The sequence below is a fragment of the Mobula birostris genome, chromosome 5 (assembly GCF_030028105.1).
Source record: "Mobula birostris isolate sMobBir1 chromosome 5, sMobBir1.hap1, whole genome shotgun sequence".
NCBI lineage: Eukaryota > Metazoa > Chordata > Chondrichthyes > Myliobatiformes > Myliobatidae > Mobula > Mobula birostris.
This window is the reverse complement of record NC_092374.1, coordinates 48,306,642-48,326,397: the sequence shown is the minus strand read 5'-3', so window position 1 is coordinate 48,326,397 and position 19,756 is coordinate 48,306,642. Positions and strand designations below refer to the sequence as shown.

The following is a 19,756-nucleotide window of genomic DNA, read 5'->3' as shown; positions in this document are numbered from 1 at the left end:
CGTCCATTTAGGAGAGCACCAGCCACATCATCAAGAATAATCAGCATCCTTTGGTGTTACTGCTTCGTATCTTCTATCCAGCATTAGGGTAAAAAGATGGTTAGCCTAATTATGCCGCGTGGAAAGGGAAGGGGGACATTATGGTCAAGAGATGACACCAGACGTCGTCAGAAAGCGGCAAGGAGAGGGAGAGAACAAGAATCGGATGAGGCCAGGGCTGCATGGCTCCAGGATCAAAGAGTCAGGACAAAAAAAGATGAGAGAAGAAGAGACAGAGGAGGAGAGGCATGCACGTCTCCAGGATCAGAGACAGATAGCAAACAGCAGAAGGGATAAAGAGACCAGGGATGAAAGGGCTGCATGTCTCCAGAACGACAACGAGAGGCACGAGAAACCAGATAAACCAGAAATGATGCCATCAAAAGTGTCCTTTGTTAAATGAGGAGCAGCTATATTTGCTTTGCTACGCATCATTCTTCTTTAATAAACTGAGGTTTTCTACTTCAGTTTCCAAAGCAAAGCGATACCAGTAGCATTCAGGAAAATTTAATGTTCATTCTGTTAACATCAGACTGCACTACCCTTCTCTCAAAGGGTGCCCCAATGGGTCACCCCGTTGTCTAGTTTGACAATAAACATTCACTTTGACTTGCTTGGAGTTTCTGTAAACACTCAGGATTCAGTTGTCTTCATGGTTGGTGTACCCTCTGACTATGTTGTTGCAGCTTCCACTGACTAGAAAATTCAATAGTGGTATTGATATCAGAATTAGTACAGTGGGTTGTGGTTAATTGTGTGGTTGCTTATTTGGGACGATTTTTAAAGAACATAAACTAATCGAGACATAGCCAGGATTCCTGTCTATTTGGGAGACTGTTGCCGAACAGTTTCTAACTAGCGTCAGATGTGTGGGCTTGTGTACACTGTGCTTTGAACAAACAGTTTTTAAATAGCCTCAGTTGCATGTGCTTGTGGGCCACCTGGGGCACCGGCGATCTCGTGCAGCACAGCTCAATGGATGTGATGAAATATTCCCATTTCAGCCTGATACAGCTGAGAATCACAACAGCTTCCAAGGTCTGTACAGTTAATAAAGATGTCTTAATGTGATTGGATAAACTATTACTGCTTAAAACCGATGGCAACAGTGCTGATTGTGGCCATAGTTCTTGCTGGAATCCTCGTAGGAAACATGGTTGCTGGCCAGGGGTACAGCTGTGTTTAAGACAACAGTGTCGTAGACTCACAATACCCACTATCTTGCTGGCAAATGTACAGTCTCTAGAAATAAAATCGAAGATCTCAGAACTAGAGTGCTTCATCAGAGGGACGTTAGGACCGCGTGCGTCCTTTGTTTCATAGAATTGTGGTTACCCTTCTGTACCAGACGCAGCAATTCAGATTGATGGGTTCACTAGACACTAGACCAGAAAGAAGGCAAGACAGCGGCTATATTTCATTAGGAGTTCGAAGAGATTTGGTTTGTCACCTACAAACACTAAAACTTCTATAGATCTACTGTGGAGAGCGTTCTGTCAGGCTGCATCACTGTCTGGTATGGGGGGTGGGGGGTAGTGCACACGATTGAAAGAAACTATAGAAGGTTGTCAAATTAGTCAGCTCCATCTAGGGTTCTAGCCTCCATAGTATCCAAGACATCTTCAAGGACTGGTGCCTCAGAAAGGTGATGCCCATTATTAAAGACCCCCATCACCCAGGACATGCCCTCTTCTCATTGTTACCACCAGGAAGGATGTTCAGAAGTGTGAAGGCACACACTCAGTGATTCAGGAACAGCTTCTTCCCCTTTATAAAATGTTTGATTTTGCTTTAGAGGTTTCCCCCGTCATCCGAAGGTAGAGAGCTCCTATGAAGCGGTTCGTAAGCCGAAATGTCGTAAAGCGAAGAAGCAATTACCATTTATTTATATGGGAAAATTTTGTGAGCGTTCACAGACCCAAAAATAACCTACTAAATCATGCCAAATAACACATAAAACCTAAAATAACAGTAACATATAGTAAAAGCAGGAATGATATGATAAATACATAGCCTATATAAAGTAGAAATACTTTTCCACAATCATTGCCTGCACTGTTCTCCGTAGTGAAAATCTCACGCAAGCGCCGTCGGTAGAAAATCTCACGCAAGCGCTGTTGGCAGAAACACTCTCTCCAGTGACCTTTAAGCTATGAAACTGCCAAATCATACCAAATAACACGTAAAAATACACAGCCGATATAAAGTAGAAATAATGTATGTACAGTGTAGTATCACTTACTGGAATTGGACAGCGCCGAGCACACTGATGATGGTATGTTAGACTGAGTCGTCGCAGGTTGGGGTGGTGCAGTGGCCCCACCCTCCAGGCTGCCGACCGATACATTGCCGCGAAGCACGCAGGGGTCCAGCGGTAGCCGGGACGTACCCAGCACATCTTTAAGAAAAAAGCCGAAATAAACATGCTAATTAATTAGGTGCCGCCCGACACGTAATTGTCGGCACAGACTAGAGGTGATTGCCGATTGCACCTAATTAATTAGCATGTTTATTTCGGCTTTTTTCTTAAAGATGTGCTGTGTGCCTCCCGGCTACCGCTGCATTCTCCGGGAATCGGTTTCTGTCCGTGGCCTGGGGGTTGGGGTGGTGGGACACTGGGGTGTCATCTCATCGTTGCCTGTTTCCATTAGAGCAGGCAGCTCATCTTCTCCTATGACTGCCCGCCTCGATGTCGAAAGTCGAGGTTCGTCGTCTGCTGTGGCTGATGTGGAAGGCTTGCTTGACTGCTGAGCCTCGCGCATTCGTCTATCATACAGTTCTTTGTAAGCACTTAAACCATCCTGCAAATATCCCCTAAACCTACGTACCCTTTCAAAATTAAAGTCGTACTTTATCATTGCAGTGAAAATCTCACGCAGTTGCTTTACGTTCATTTCACTAATGAATTCAGTTTCGATTGTCATCCTTTCCTCTTCCAATTGCATCAGCTCTTCATCTATCAGCTCTTGGTCATAGGATGCCAAAACCTCTTCAACATCATCTTCGTCAGCTTCCACAAGCCAAACTCATGTTGTCCTTACTTCATTCACCATGATCAAAACGCTTAATTATGTCTAGTTTTATGCTAAGTATAATACCCTTATGAGCTCTTTTAGGCTCTTCCGATACCTTGCAAATGGCTGCTCACAGGCACGTGTTAAAGCAATGCCGTTTCCAATCCGGGGGAGAGCGGCTGCTCGGGGTGCGCGCTGCCTTTTATCGCACGCTGATTTCTTTTGTGACAGTGAAAACACCTTCTGTTAGCGAAAAGGGTACTAATGTAGGTCTTTCGTAACAGTGAGGTTTCATAAAGCGAATGTTCGAAAAGCAGGGGACACCTGTATTTTTAATCTATTCAATATATGTATTTGCTGTAAATGATCTACTTTTCTTTCCTTTCTATATTATCACGTATTGCACTGTACAGTTGCTGCTAAGTTAACAAATTTCATTACACATGCCAGTGATAATAAACCTTATTCTGATTGTGTTCAAAAAGCAGTGTTTTTTGTCACTGACAGTTGGTGAGAAATAAGCAGTAAGATAATTTAGAACTCTCTTGCTTAGTGCGGTTTTTAGCTCTCAAGCTTGGAGATGCAAGAAACAGCCGGGAGAAAATGAAATTATTTCACTTCCTCAAGTTAGGAACTATGAAGAGTTTGGAGGCATGGACAGTCATCTTGAATGCTGCAATGAGAATGAAGATTTGGAGAATGCAATCGTCAAGATTTGTATGAAGGCATTGAATTATGTACACTAGGTGGCTGCACTGATTTTGTTCATTTAGAGTCAATCAAACAAAGAAGACAGTGTATGCTGGGTGAATTCCTCTGATAGCTATTAGGAACTTATATAGTTTTATAATACTGTAGTTACATTGATAGTGATCTAATTGGTTCTGTATTTCATTTAAGTACATTTTTACTCAGTTAAACTGTAGTTTGTCTTTTTTATACAGTATATCTAAACTATTTCTATGAAATGTTGGCTAATTGGGTGAACTGCTTAATTGGGCCAAAATGTACTGGTCTCAATGTGGCCCAATTAACCAGAATCCACTGTATTGGTTTATTATTATGTGTTGTTATGTAGAAAAAAGCTTTTGTTGGCATGCCATCCAGACAGATCATGCCATACAGAAATCTATTAGTAATCAAATGGAAAACAGAAAGCAAGATATACTGATACAGCTACAGAGAAAGTGCAGTGCCGATTAAAATGCAAGGGCTATATTGGGAGATCAGAGTTCAAAAGTTCATCTTTAGTATAGGAGAAAAAAGCAATTGATAAGTGGGATAGAAGCTGAACTTGAGTCTAGTGGTATGTACTCAAGGTTTTGTACCTATTGCCCAATGGAAGTGGAAAGAGAGGATGACTAGGGTGGGGAGGGGGTCCTTGTCTTTTGCACATTGGGTGCTTGCTCCCTCTGTCACGTGCAGATTTTCATTGATTCTACTTGTGTTTCTTTGTATTTACTCTGAATGCCCACAAGAAAATGAATTTCACTGCATTATATGATGATGTGCATGTACTTTGATAATAAATTTACTTTAAACTTTTTGAACTTTGATTACATTGACTGCTTTCCTAAGGTAGCCGAAAGCTTAGACAAAGTCACTAGAGGGAGGCAGGTTGGTGATGGACTAGGCTGTTTTCACAGTTCTGTCATTTCTTGCCAGCATGGGAAGAGCAGTTGGCATGGCAGTATGATGCATCCAGGTGGTATGTCATCTATGGTGCATCAATTTAAAAGATGATAGGAGTCATCAGGGACATGCCAGATTTATTTAGTCTTCTGAGGAAACGAAGGGATCGGTGTCCTTTCTTACCTGTAGCATCCACATGTTGGATCAGTACATATTGTTTGTCTTCCTCCATGTTCCTGAAATTGTTGCAAATTCCTTGGCCTTTTGCTGAATCACTGCTGCGAAATAGCGTTAGCCTGGACATGATTAGCATTGTGATCCAATCCCACGTGCTCAGCGATTCAAGAACAGCTTCTTCCCCTCGGCCATCTGATTCCTAAATGGACATTGAACCCGTGAGCACTGGCCTCATTTTTTTTTAATGTATATTACTTTTGCTTTTTGCACTATTTTTAATCTGTTCAATATGCATATACTGTCATTGATTTACTTATTATTATTATCTTCTATATTATGTATTGCATTGAACTGCTGCTGCTAAGTTAACAAATTTTACGACACATGCCGGTGATAATAAACCTGATTCTGATTCTGATCAGTAAGAATCCAGTCCATACCCTGAGGGAGTTATTTCAGGTTTCTCGCATCCAAGCTGTTTTAATTCTAACCAGATGCCCTCATGCCTAAAATTAAAAAATGTAATAATTTTTCCAGGACAATCAGTATATCTCATCTTGAGAGTGTTTATTAAGACAAGAGTTCATGCCCTTTATGTATTCTGCTGTTTGCTCCAACCATAACTGGGAACCCCTGAGCAGTTTTAAGTCTGACGTTGCTTTTCACTGTCAAGTTAGTTCTGGCTGGACCTCGTCCCAGCTTCCAGAATATTTCTGGAGCATCTCCACCTCCACCCATCGATGCATGAGGAAGATCGCTGCTGCTCTGCGCAGGGAGCTGAGAACATTTCATTCAATTGCCGGATAGCGAGCAGGGCGACCTCCAACACTTCTGAACCTCGTACTGACGACCTTGAGGGCATCAAGCTGAAGCTTCCCTGAAGCATCCAAATCTCTGGTCGACTCAGATGCTACATCATGGATCACTTCCAAGTGTCTTCTTGGAATTGACTCCCACTTTCACATCAGAAAGGATGGATGCTGTGCTCTGTGGATGATTGGCATTGGATGATCCCCAAATCATGGGAGATTGCAATTTGGGTTTTTGCCAGTGGGCCAGATATTTTTATTATGTGCACATATCTCTTGATTGCTCCAGCAGTGTCCCTATTTAAGTCTCTGTGGCTGAAGTTGTGTCTCTCTAACCTTTGCCTTATTCCAAGCCAACCTTTGTCAGTGTCCTGTCACATGCAAATTCCACCTCCTAAGCTGTCCTCTAAATTTACAACCAGTGGCAGTATCTGGGGTCTGTAATTTTTTTTAAATATATTTTTTGATCCCCCATCTTCATACTCCCTCTTTTCACCACTGTGTAACTAGTTTGTAAATGTTGCTGATCTGAGAGGGGGAAGGTCTGAGGGTGGTGGTGTGATCAGGGCAGTACCTGATCCACAGCTTGTAACTCCAGAAGTGATGGTGTGACGTGTGAAGGATGGTTAAATATGAAAATAGGATCATGAGTTATTTTGGATTTGTTGCTGGGCAAGGCTCCAATGATGACCGTCCTTAATGGCAGTTGATGTCATGCTTAAACTCTGGCAAAGGCTGCATCTGGTTTTGTTACACCTTGAACTACAACAGGATGTGTTTATCAGCTTCAGTGGGTGTATTTAATGTTCCTGACATGCTAAGTAAAATAGTATACAATCTGCGAAATCTGGGTTTGAGACTTGCAAAGTATGTAGCACGCATGCAACCACTTCACATTAGAGAGGGATTATTGATGAGTGGTGATGTGGATGGTGATCCAAGTTTCTGAGGTGTATCTGAGGTGGGACATGTCATTTGAATTAGCATTCACTGACTTTGACAACTCTTGTAGATTTATTGAACTTGTGCTGCTGCTTCCAAATTTTCCTGGCAAGGTGACTAATGGGGAAGCCATCTGGTCTCCTGCAGATGGAGCAGATTCCTCCTCTTCTATCTTCAACAAGGCCATGAAAACATTGAAGTTGTTTCTTTCTCTCTCTCATCTTCCCACACTCATCCATAATTTGGAAGGATGAAATTAAAAATTCTGTTGGGTTTTGTCACTGAACGAAAGCTGCTGAAGACAATGATAGATACGGCTACCTGGAGCACTCAAGTATAAACTGGCACAGTCTAAATATGATTGAAGCCCTTGGAATGGTCACTAGCATCAATTCTCTTTGTTATTTCCTTAAAAAAGAATTCAGTCAAGACATAATCTTTCCTTAACAGATCAATGAAGGTCTGTCTTAGATTAACCTAAAAGACTCATACTGTTTCTTGGAATTGATTTTAATAGTTTGCCCAAGCCTCAAGTTAGACTAATTGCCTTGCACTTACACAGTGAATCCCTACCACCATCTGTGAACAACATATCAAGTAAAGTTTATTGTTTATTGATGTGTGCCAAGTACAGTGAGGTACAGCTACAATGAAAAACTTGCAGCAACATCACAAGCACGTAGGTACAGACAACACACAAACATCAAATATACTAGGCCGTGAAGGGGGGAAAAAGACTGTGGAAAACAGGACATTCAGGCAGGGAAAAGAAACAATCAGAGACACGTCCATGATAGTGCAAGAATGATCCATTGTATTCTGTTCCTGAGGTGCAGGTCAGATCATGTTACTAATTCCTGGACCCGTAACTCCCCTCTAATCTCCCAAAACAGCTTTACAAACAATTAAGAGAAAACATTTTATAAACAATTAAATCTGAGTTGCAACTCAGAGGTCACAACCCACACCATTTGGATTAATTGTGGTTACACCACCACAAGAGCTGAAGTATTATAACTATTGCCTTAACTATCACACTTAATCATTAAGTTGTTATATTTAAAACAAACATAAGTGAATCTTACACTAAGATCCCAACCAACATAAAAAGATTATAAGAGAAACTTCTGTATGGCAGTTGGTGTACAAGGGTTATCCCTTGTTAGAGGAAGTCACATCCCAGCATTTTCCAGTTGTCAGTGGCATACAGTCATCTTCAATTCCAAGAAACTGCCTAAGAAGGAGAAAGGAGGTTTTATTTTCTTACCCTTTTTCTGTCCTGCTTGAAAATTGGGTTATCAGTCAACTGTTAAACGCTTAGTTGTCTCAGCTGAGATTTTATCTTATCAGATGCATTTTTTTCCTGTGCTCTTCCAGATTTTTTAAAATATTTGTTTATTATAGTCACATGTACAGAGATGGAGAGGGCTTTGGGAGAAAACTGAAATTTAAAGAAATCTGGAAAATGAGGGGTAACTTTTTACATAGAGAGTACTGAGTTAATGGAATGAGCTGCCTGTGGAAATGGTTGAGGCAAGTACATTAACAATACATGAAAGGTATTTAAATGGACTAGTTGCAGGCAAACAGTTTTGGCTTAAATGGGAATCTTGGTTACATAGACCGGATGGGCCAAAGGGCCTGTTTCTATGCTGTATGACTTTAACTGCACCCAAAACTTGAGTGCAGATAGCCTTCGATTGCATTAGAGTGTTACGGGTGGGATGTCATCCAGAACTTGCTGCCTGAAAGGATAGACGTAAAGCTGTCATTGTATTTAAAGTATTTGGATGAGCATTTTGCATCCCACGGTCGGTGTAGCTATTATCCAAGGACTGAAAAGTGGGATTGGCTAGATAGCTTTGTGTTGGCTGGTAACACTGGACAGCAAATTTTTCCAAAAGTGCAGATTCCTCTGAATTTTTTTTTGTTATGGTTATGATAGACTGCTTGAAGCTGAACACAAATATAATTTCACACTACTTGTACTTGGAGAAGCAAGAAATTAACTTTTAATTACATAATGGTGCAGATGCTTTGCAACTGTTCATTTTTGTTTGTACTCAGTATCTGAGACTACTTGCTTAAGTATCTCACAACAATCAGCCAGGATTGATGGATTCCAGTTGCCCTGATACCGTTTCTCCATGACCATGATGTCCTGGTGAAACCTTTCACCATGCTCGTCACTGACAGCACCAAGATTCGCAGGGAAGAAGTCTAAATGGGAATGCAGAAAAATGAATCATTAGTGACATGTTGCACTTCATGAGTTTGTATGTTTGAAGTATGTTGTCAACTAGCTGCATGTAATTTGGGGCTGTGTAGTTGCCAAGAACATTTTCAACAACATCAAACATCCTTGAATGCTTTCTATGCGATTTTCTCTGGTGCCACTAGAAGTTTTTCGAATTGCCTGTTGGCATTTTGTTCGATTTGTGGACCAATGAAAATGTCTTCCTTAATCTTAGCATCAATTATTCTGGGAAACATTTGTCTCAAATATTGAAATCCTTCACAGAAATTTTCTTTTTGCCTGGTGACTGCAGATTCCATCCTTGCAGTCTTGAACTCAGTAATTCTGCTTTTGCTTTTGATAAACCCAAGTCTCTGACCAAGTCATTTGACTCAGATTGAGTAATCAGGTGAGGCTCACTCAACATAAAAGGTTCAAAATTTATATCGGTGTCAGTGTCGTTTTCCAGTAACAGAAACGGGCAGGGCCGAATAAATTGTGTTATCATTGTGGCAGTGACTCACATACACCAAACAAATGCAGATTTAAAGGCGAAACTTGCAGAAAATGCAACAAGCTAGATCATATACAAAGAGTTGGTTTGGCAGACAAAAATAAATGGTCTGCACAGAGAAGAAACAAAGCTAAAGTTAAGTTGCAGTTTCAAAAAGAGCACTAATCTGCATGCTGTTAATGAAAAATCTGATCATGATGAGAGTGACACAGGACTGTGTAGCATTGAATAAGTGTGTGAAAATTAACAATAGACAAGCAATATAGCTTGCGCCAGAAGTGAATGGTAAATTAATTAAAATGGAATTGGGCACTGGCTCAGCTGTTTCAGTCATTGCACAAAATAAGTTTGAATGTCATTTCAAAGGTACTAAACCAGTGGCATTTTGGAAACCTGTATATATCCAATTAAGAACTTACACCAGAGAAAAGGTAACTCCTTTGGGAATGACATTTGTGTTATAGGGTCATAGAAAAGTACATAAATAGAAATAGGCCCATCTCGAACATGCAGAAGCTGTTTAAGCTGTCTACCCCGATTGATCTGTACTGGGACCATAACCCTCCATACTCTTACCATCCATGTACCTGTCCAAAGTTTGCTTAAGATTTGAAATTGAGCTTGCATGTGCCACTTGTGCTGACAGCTCCTACCATGTTTTCATGACCCTCTGAGTGAAGAAGTTTCCCCTCGTGTTCCCCTTAAATTTTCACCATTCATCCTTGACCCATGACCTCTCATTGTTGCCCCACCCCAACCTCAGTGAGAAAAGTCTACTGGCATTTACCCTATCGATACACCACGTTTGTATCAAGGGCTTCAATCATATTTAGACCATGCCAGTGCAACAAAAATTATGCTCAGATTGACAGATAGGCTTTGAGTTTGGGTTGTGGTGTAAAATGTTTCAACCAGTACTTGTATGGGGGAGAATTTATCCCCATGACTGACCATCAAATACTAGTGTCCATTTTCAAAACTCAGAAGTGCGCTCCACTAACAGCAGCACAGATGCAGAGATGGGCTCTGTTTCTTGGAGGACACAATTACAAGATCAAATTCAAGAGGACGACTAATCATGGAAATACTGATGGATTATCCCCTTTAGCCTTGGAAAAGGAAGTACCGGGAAAAATTACTGATAAAGATACTACTCTTGACGGATTCTCCCTAAAGCAAATCAAAAGTCTCTTGGTTATGGCAGAAATGATTCAAAGAGAAACCAGAAAAAACCCCACAATGTCTCGGGTCTAAACGGCTACTGAAAATGACTGAAATTTGCAACAGAAATCCCACTTCCGCCATTTTATTTTTACCAGAGCTGGAATGAACTTGCCCTTGATGGGTTGCTTTATGTTGTGTTACATTCACACTTGGATCTCCTCAAACCCATTCTCAGAGGAGTAGCAGGACAAGCAGCTGAGACAAATTGAAGGCTCCTAAAACAAGGAGGTCCAATGTTTCACTCCGGGACAAGCAGTACTCCTGGCAAAGGACTACAGAGATTATCTAAACTGAGTACTCGAAAAGATTAAGTATAGAATTGGACCACTTCCCTTTACGGTGGAGATTGTGTCTGATGTCATCTGGAGACAAAGCATCAATCAGTTGAGGAAAACAGAGTCAAATGATAGCGAAGAAAGTTGGCTACCATTATCAGAACCATTCCAGAAGTTCGAGTCAACTGCCACCACCAGGGAGGCCCCAGAATCTGAGATTGCTTCACACCCACAAGTCCCACCTGCCAAGCAGTTGAACACCCTTGTCAGGAAAGATGTTATCCCACAAGAGTAAGAAATCCTCCACAGTGATTAAATATTTAGACCTGAATGGAACAACTTAAAATTTACTATGCTGTGGATGTCTGTATATAGTAACTGTGATATATAATATTCTGTTCATCAGCCCACAGTAAGAGAAATTGTCTACAAATGGAGGAAATTCAATATTGTTGCTACTCTCCTTAGGAGTGGGCATCCTGCAAAGATCATGCAAAGAGCACAATGTTCAATGCTGAAGGAGGCGCCAAGGGTAACAGCAAAAGACCTACAGAAATTTCTAGAACTTGCTAAAATCTCTGTTCAGGCGTCCACTATAAGAAAAACACTGAACAAGATTGGTTTCATTCCAGAACAAAGGAGATGTCCTCCGTCCTCAAAGATAGCGACTTTAGTTCCTCCACTGTCAATGCTGCCCTCAACTGCATTGCTTGCATTTCGCGCATGTCTCCCTCACCCTATCCTTGTACCACCCCACCAGGGATAGGGTTCCTCTTGTCCTTGCCTACCACCCCACCAGACTCTGCGTCCAGTACATTATTCTCCAAAACTTGCGCCATCTAATGGGATCCCACCATCAAGCACATCTGTCCCTCCCCCCCACCCCCCACACACTTTCTGCTTTCCACAGGGATCGCTCCCTACGCACCTCCTTTGTCCATTCGTCCCTCCCCACTGATCTTCCTCCTCGCACTTATCCTTGTAAGTGCATCAAGTGCTATACCTGCCTCTACATCTCCTCCCTTGCCCCAGACAGATGAGGAAAAAATTCAAACTTTTTGGCAAAAGTGTACTCCACTGTGTTTGGAGGAAAAAGGACACTGCACAGCAACACCAAAACCTCATCCCAGCTGTGCAGCATGGTGGAAGGAACATCATGGTTTGGGACTGCTTTGCTGCCTCAGGGCCTGGACAGCTTGCAATTGTTGAGGGAACAATGAATTCAAGATTGCATCAAGATATTTTACAGGAGAATGTCAGGGTAGCGGTTCATCACCTGAAGCTTAATAGAATTTGGAAGATGCAACAAAACAGTGATCCGAGCCCAAGAGTAAATCAACAACAGAATAGTTTAAAAAGAAGAAATATTGTGTTTTGCGGTGTCAGAGTCCAGAACTTAACCCAATTGAGATGCTGTGGTATGACATGAAGAGGGTTGATCATGCAAGGTATCCCAGAAGTATTGATGAACTGAAACAGTTTTGTATGAAGGAATAGTATACAGTTCCCCTTGCTGTTGTTCAAGTCTGATCAGCGGCTACAGGAAACGTTTGGTGGAGGTTACTGCTGCTGAAGGAGGTGCTACCAGTTACTAAGTGCAAAGGTTCACATTTTTTTCCAGCCTAACTAAATGATTAAACAATGTGTTCAGTAAAGACATGAAATGTGCAATTGTGTGTGTGTTATTAGTTTAGGCAGATTATGTTTGTCTATTATTGCGACTTAGATGAAGATCAGACCACATTTTATGAGTAGTTAATGTAGAAAACCAGGTACGGGTTTCCTGCGCCATCCGAAGGTAGAGCGTTCCTCGGAAATAGTTTGTAAGCCAAAATGTCGTAAAGCGAAGAAGCAAGTACCATTTATTTATATGGGAAAATTTCTTGAGTGTTCGCAGACCCAAAAATAACCTACCAAATCATGCCAAATAACACACAAAACCTAAAACAACAGTAACATATAGTAAAAGCAGGAATGGTATGATAAATACACAGCCTATATAAAGTAGAAATACTTTTCCACAATCATTACTGCACTGTTCTCCGTACCGAAAATCTCACACAAGTGCCATCGGCAGAAAATCTCACACAAGCGCTGTTGGCAAAAACATGGCGCAAGCGCTGTTCAGTAACCTTTAAGCTATGAAGCTGCCAAATCATACCAAATAATACATAAAAATACACAGTCGATATAAAGTACAACGTTTGTAGAAATAATGTATGTACAGTTTAGTATCACTTACCGGAATTGGGAAGACAGCGCCGAGCACACTGATGATGGTGTGTTAGGCTGAGTCGTCAGAGGTTGGGGTGGTGCAGTGGCCCCCACCCTCCGGGCCGCCGAGCAATACATTGCCGCAAAGCATGCAGGGGTGCAGCGGTAGTCGGGAGGCACACAGCACATCTTTAAGAAAAAAGCTGAAATAAACATGCTAATTAATTAGGTGCTGCCCAGCACGTAATTGTCGGCCCAGATCAGTGCCGATTTCCGATTGCGTTGTCCCTGATCTGGGCCGACAATTACGTGTCAGGCGGCACCTAATTAATTAGCATGTTTATTTCGGCTTTTTTCCTAAAGATGTGCCGTGTGCCTCCCGGCTACCGCTGCATTCTCCGGGAATCGGTATCTGTCCGTGACCTGGGGGTTGGGGTGGTGGGACACTGGGGTGTCATCTCGTCATCGTCTGTTTCCATTAGGGCAGGCAGGTCATCTTCTATCTCTGCGCGCCTTGATGTCGAGGGTCGAGGTTCGTCATCTGCTGTGGAAGGTTTGCTTGACTGCTGAGCCTCGCGCATTTTTCTATCACACAGTTCTTTGTAAGGACTCAAACCATCTTGCAAATATCCCCTAAACCTACGTACCCTTTCAAAATTAAAGTCATACTTTATCATTGCAGTGAAAATCTCACGCAGTTGCTTCACATTCAGTTCACTATTGCATTTGGTTTCAATTGTTATCCTTTTTTCTTCCAATTACATCAGCTCTTCGTCTATCAGTTCTTGGTGATGGGTTGCCAAAACCTCTTCAACATCATCTTCGTCAACTTCCACAAGCCAAACTCACTTTGTCCTTGCTTCGTTCACCACAATCAAAATGCTTAATTATGTCTAGTTTTACGCTAAGTGTAACACCCTTATGAGCTCTTTTAGGCTTTTCCGATACTTTAGAACTCATCTTGCAAACGGCTGCTCACAGGCCTGTGTTTAAGCAGTTCCGAATCCGGGGAGAGCGGCTGCTCGGGGCGCGCGCTGCCTTTTATCGTGCGTTGATTTTTTTTTCATAACAGTGAAAACACCTTCTGAAAGCGAAAACAAGGTACTAATGTAGGTCTTTCATAACAGTGAGGTTTCGTAAAGCGAACGTTCGAAAAGCGGGGGACACCTGTAATTGCAAAGGGTTCACAAGCTTTTTCTTGCAACATATATGTATGTTTGATAAAGTGTTATTGTTCATTTAAACAATTAGTTCTGGGTTGTATGCATAAATATATGAATTATATTCGTCATCTCGCTACCATGTGATTCGTGCGTACCTCTCTGAAAGTAAAGTCTAGGGTAGACCTGCATTTTGGACTCCATTGTCTTCCTTTGAATTGGTTTAAAGTTTTGAAGTTAGAAATTATAACAATAAGGAATTGCCCTGTCCCCACCCAGCAGAAGATGCCAGTTGCCTCGCAGAAGAAAACAAATTCATCTCCAGCCGGTCTCCCAAATGTTGTAGACGGCCTATTCTATCAAGGTGCTCAAGATGTTGCTAAGTTGGGACGTCTGAAGTTGCAGCTCAGTTTTAGTTGTTTTGTTTTAGTTTTTTTGGGGTTCGTGGAGATGGTTTTGGGGGCAGAGAGGGGAATTAGGCGTCAGGTCAGGTCAGGTCTTTAGAGACAGTGATGTGGGGGAATTAGAGGACAGCCCAGAATCTTAAGTCTGCTCCACATTCGAAGGCCAGTGATGCAGACATGGGCATCGTTGGGCAGACCCACCTGTTGTTGGGTTCCAGAGCGGGCAGGAGGAATGCTGACACCTTGGTTTTGTGTATTAGGGAGAACGAGTATTTGAGGTCAGATTAGAAGCCTGTGACTCTCAGAGTCTGCTGGGGGAGTCGGAGGCTCAATGTCTGCATGTCCAAGTCCTCATCTGCGTCCGAATCCAGGTCTTGCTGGAGGTTGAAGACTGCCTTAGGGTTAGTGGACTGTGTACATGCGTGGGTGGGTGGGGGGGGGCCCTTATTTCACTGTTGTTTTTGTTACTTGTTCTGTTCTGTGTGGATCTGCTGAGCATTGTGGGCATGCTGTGTTGGCACTGGAATGTGTGACAACATTCGTACTCTGTCTGTGGCACAGCGTTGCATGTGTTAGTTGTTAATGCAAACAAAGCATTTCGCTGTGTTTTGATGTACACCTGATAAATGAACTTGAATCTTGAATCTTTTATCAGCATTGTATCTTACAAATTAGGAGCAGGAATTAGCAATGTGGCCCCTTAAATCTGCTCTCCACTCACTAATAGTTTCTGATGCGGTAACCTTACTGCTCCCCTAAGCTGGTGATTATAGATACAACATAGGAACAGGCTCCTACAATAGACATTCAAGTACCAATCTGTACATTTTTCACCCATATTGAAACTTTATGTTTTACTTTTCTTCTTCCAATGTGTTTTATTTTCCTTTTTTCTCCTTTTTCTGTATGTCTTACTGCCATTCTGTGCTGCTTCCATGCCAACCCCACTGAAGCCTTAGTTTTATCCTTGCTGAGGAGATGAGTATGGAGAATCAACACTCACAAGCTAAGTTGCAGAAGGCCGTTGGTAATAGGGAGAGAGACATTGTTCAGGATCAGTGATCCTATGGGGATTGGATCTAATCCACTGATTTCCCATCTGGGAATAGTGGAGGATGGCTGAGCAGCTAGCTGGAGTAGTGGTTTCTAAGGGCTCTCCCATTCTTGGAATAGCAAGACATGGCATTGTGAATGTTCCATCTTGGTTCACTGATGCTGAGTATTTCCTTGAGGCTGGCATTTGGGCTTGGTGAGGGTAAAGTGGGTCGAGGCATGGGGGAGAGGGAAGCCAGGATGTGGTTGTGGGGAAAGCACTGGTGTCTTGATGTTCAGGGCAGGAATGAATCCAGTCCTGGGGGGTTTATTAGGATCATCACATCAGGAACAGTTGTCGTGCAGGAGGAGAGCCTGAAATCTAAGGTAAGTAATGTACCACAGTGCAGGTCACCTCGGTCAGCACTAGAGAAATAACATTTATTGGCTATGTTTGTCCAGTGTCAGGTATCTACGTGATTCAGCTTGCCAAAAGGTACAGTGCACAGATTATTCAATACATTCCAGTCATATATTGGGATTGTTTTGTCAACAAATACATGGTGAATTGACAAATGTAAGAAGGATGTCCGCTGATAGTATTTCTTGTGTGTGTGTGTGTGTGTATGTGTGTGTGTAATATATATTTATGAATGCAGTTTATTTTTTTTAAATTCTGGAGTGATGTAAAACAACTCCAAAATAGCAATTGTTATGTTTCACTCCTGGAAAAAACTGTTATTTTCTACCAGAAAAAAGTACAAGTACAGCTCAAAGTACAGGTGGTATGCAGGATTTGGAAGTTCAGTTTGTTGCCACGATAGACAAGTAGCTGTGAAACAGATGGCATTAACTTCCTACTTTCTGTGAAATTTGGGAGAGAAGCATATAATTTTGTCTACAGTCTAATAACTACTACATTACTCAACTATGTAAAACCAATAATAATAGTATCCTTTCATCACCATAGAAAGCAAAACTTTTAACTGCCTCAGTGCGACGGCATATTTGGACCTTCCACTTAGAATAATAATCTGTTCATTCTTTGAATTTTAGTACTTTAAAACTGAGTTAAAATAATCGAATTAACATTCGGAGCTGCTGCTGTGATAAATGATTTGAAATTACCGTTTTTATTTTACCAAAATATATTCTGAAATTAACTGCAAAGAGTGAAACATTGAGTGCACCCTCAGCCAGTTCTCTTAGTACTTTACTAAGTTCTCCTAGAAGAAGATCTAAATCTTTTTAGATTTACTTCATTACCACATTGTGGTATTTTAGTAATTTGTTTTTAATCTGTAAGTGAGATCAGTGGATTCGATTTTGTTTTCTTTTCCCCCATAGGTGAAAATGAAATCCTTGACAGTCTGCACAAGATTGCAAGCAAGAATAAAATCTGGAGATCTTACATTGGAATGGGCTATTACAACTGCTCAGTACCACAAGCAATTCTCCGCAACTTGCTAGAAAATGCAGGATGGTAATGCTTTCTCTTTTTATATGTACAACACCTCAGTTGGTTAAATTCAGGAGTGGTTACCCCGTCGTGGTGGAGTGAATAACAGAAATGCTTGGTGTATGTTTTATAATTCATAGAAAGTCCTGGCTATAGACCCTCAAGACCTTGCAAGATGCATACAAAGTGCTGGAGGAGCTCAGCGGGTAATGCAGCATCTATGTATGGAAGTGGGATTCTGGATGAAGTGTCTGAACCGAAACATTGATTATTCGCTTCATGTATACTGCCTGAGTCACAGAGTGCCCCAACACTTTGTGTGTTACTCTAGGTTCCAACATCTGCAACCTCTTGCGTCTCTTATCTTGCAAGGTAGATAGACAACTCTCTTTGCAGAGTAATTGTGGAGTCTGTAGCCTTGAGTCAGACAGGGGTAAAAATGTTTCAGTGCTTCCTATCCCCATCTTGTTTGCACTGTAGTTGCAACACCGTATCACTGTTGAACTGATGGTAAGGAGGAAGAGGTTTAAAGGGAATCTGAGGAAGGATTTTTAACCTAGTTAGTGGAAGGAATCTGGATGCAATGCCTATTGGGTTGTGCATATGGGTGCTCTCAAAACATTCAAGATGTATCCAGCTGAGGAGATGAATTGAAAAGGTGTGGATGAATACAGGCAAATTATTGGTGAGTGGGATTAGTGTAGATAGGTCATTGATGGATGATGCGGATGTGGGGGGCTGAAGAACCTCTTTCTGAGCCGTGTACCTCCATCTCTCTAAGATAGCCTTTCTCAGCCTTCATGCCCTGGAGGAACCACTCAAGTAATTTTCAGGTCTCGAGGAACTCCTGCGTAAAAAATTATATCTACAGTTCGCAGTACGTTAGTGTGATCAGCCAGTTGTAGATATAATAATCTAAAAATAATTGCCAATGCTCTTTTGAGTAGAGAATGAATTTTTAGCTGACCTTTCTGGGAAAAAAAAGGTAGTTAAGTTTAGCTAATCTTTCTTAAAATTAATCTCTTTCCCTTTCATATATTTTAAAAAATCATAAGGAAAACATAATTAATTTTTGTTAAATTACTGGCTTAAACAAAAATGGGATTTAATTTTTCTAAAGGTAAGCTTGGTAGATTTAATTTAAATAAAGGCTGCAAATTGATTTTAATTAAAAGCTTTACTATTTGATTTGAGATTCCACTAGTGGTTTAAAATAATCAGCACTTATACATATTGTATGGCTGTGATTTGTAGTTAAGTGTCTTCTCAGTTTTGCTGGAGCCATTACTGTATTTGTAAGTTGTTTGCTACAGACTAAGCACAATGGAATAGGGGTCAATAAAATATTTAAAAAATGGCATAATAAGTAACTAAACAAGAAAACCGCAAAAAAAAAAGACAAATTCACAATGAAATTCACTTCTTGCCTACACAACCACCTTTTGTGACATTTACAACAACAGCAAAGTGGCAGTCCAGGTGCGTAAAAATTCCTTCTTTAGAATGAAAATTTCCCTCCAATTTTCTACTACACTGGTACCAATATATTCATTCTTGTAAGTCAGTTGGTGGTGCATGAGAAGAATTTGGGGGAGGTAATTCAGGAGGGAGAGGTTGTCAACACAGGCCAAGGAGGGTGAGTCCATTCAATGCTCAGAAAATGCACTTCACACTCATCAGCCTACCGTCCTCCCCTGTGAGCAATACAGCGCTCACCAAGTATCAACAGCCCACCCTATCTTGCATGAGAATAAACAAGGTTCGTACTGTGCACTGCCATACTAGGCTGAAAGACAGCTAACGAGATTGAGAACTGGGCTGCTCGGTCACTGCCCACCACTGTGAGCATTAACATCGCGCCTTGCACAAAGTTCAAATATTGATGTTTATTTTTTTCAATCCTGATCTCTTGTGGAAACTTAGTTGATAAACCCTGCTCTAAGATACTGAGGATTTGAAAATAGATGAAGAGTGCAAACAGCAGTTCCGATTTATTCACTGTTAGAACAGAACATCAGAATGAACAGCACAGGAACAGGCCTTCGACCATCAAAATGAACAGCGCAGGAACAGGCCTTTGACCATCGGAATGAACAGTGCAGGAACAGGCCTTCGACTATCTGACAGAACAGCACAGGAACAGGCCTTGGACTATCTGACAGAACAGCACAGGAACAGGCCTTCAACCATCAGAATGAACAGCATAGGAACAGGCCTTCAACTGTCTGACAGAACAGCACAGGAACAGGCCCTCGACCATCAGAATGAACAGCATAGGAACAGGCCTTCAAGCATTGGACAGAACAGCACAGGAACGGGCCTTCGACCATCGGACAGAGGGACAGGCGTTCGACCATCGGACAGAACAGCACAGGAACAGGCTTTCGACCATCAGACAGAACAGCACCGGAACAGGCCTTCGACCATCGGACAGAACAGCACCGGAACAGGCCTTCAACCATCGGACAGAACAGCACAAGAATAGGCCTTCGAGCATTGGACAGAACAGCACAGGAACGGGCCTTCGACCATCGGACACAGGAACAGGCCTTCAACCATCGGACAGAAGAACAGGCCTTCGACCATCAGACACAGGAACAGGCCTTCGACCATCGGACAGAACAG

At 41.8% G+C, this 19,756-nt stretch overlaps 1 protein-coding gene across 2 annotated transcripts in view; it reads left to right on the top strand.

Annotated features, from left to right (window-relative positions):
- gldc (glycine dehydrogenase (decarboxylating)) overlaps positions 1-19,756 on the top strand; it is a 210,133-nt gene that overhangs the window by 42,248 nt on the left and 148,129 nt on the right. Inside the window, exon 3 of one of the 2 annotated variants that reach the window (XM_072257995.1) lies at positions 17,020-17,155. The exons of the other annotated variant lie outside the window; for it this stretch is intronic. Coding sequence (XP_072114096.1) covers positions 17,020-17,155 — 136 coding nt within the window. The remainder of the gene's footprint in view (positions 1-17,019; positions 17,156-19,756) is intronic. 2 annotated transcript variants of the gene reach the window in all.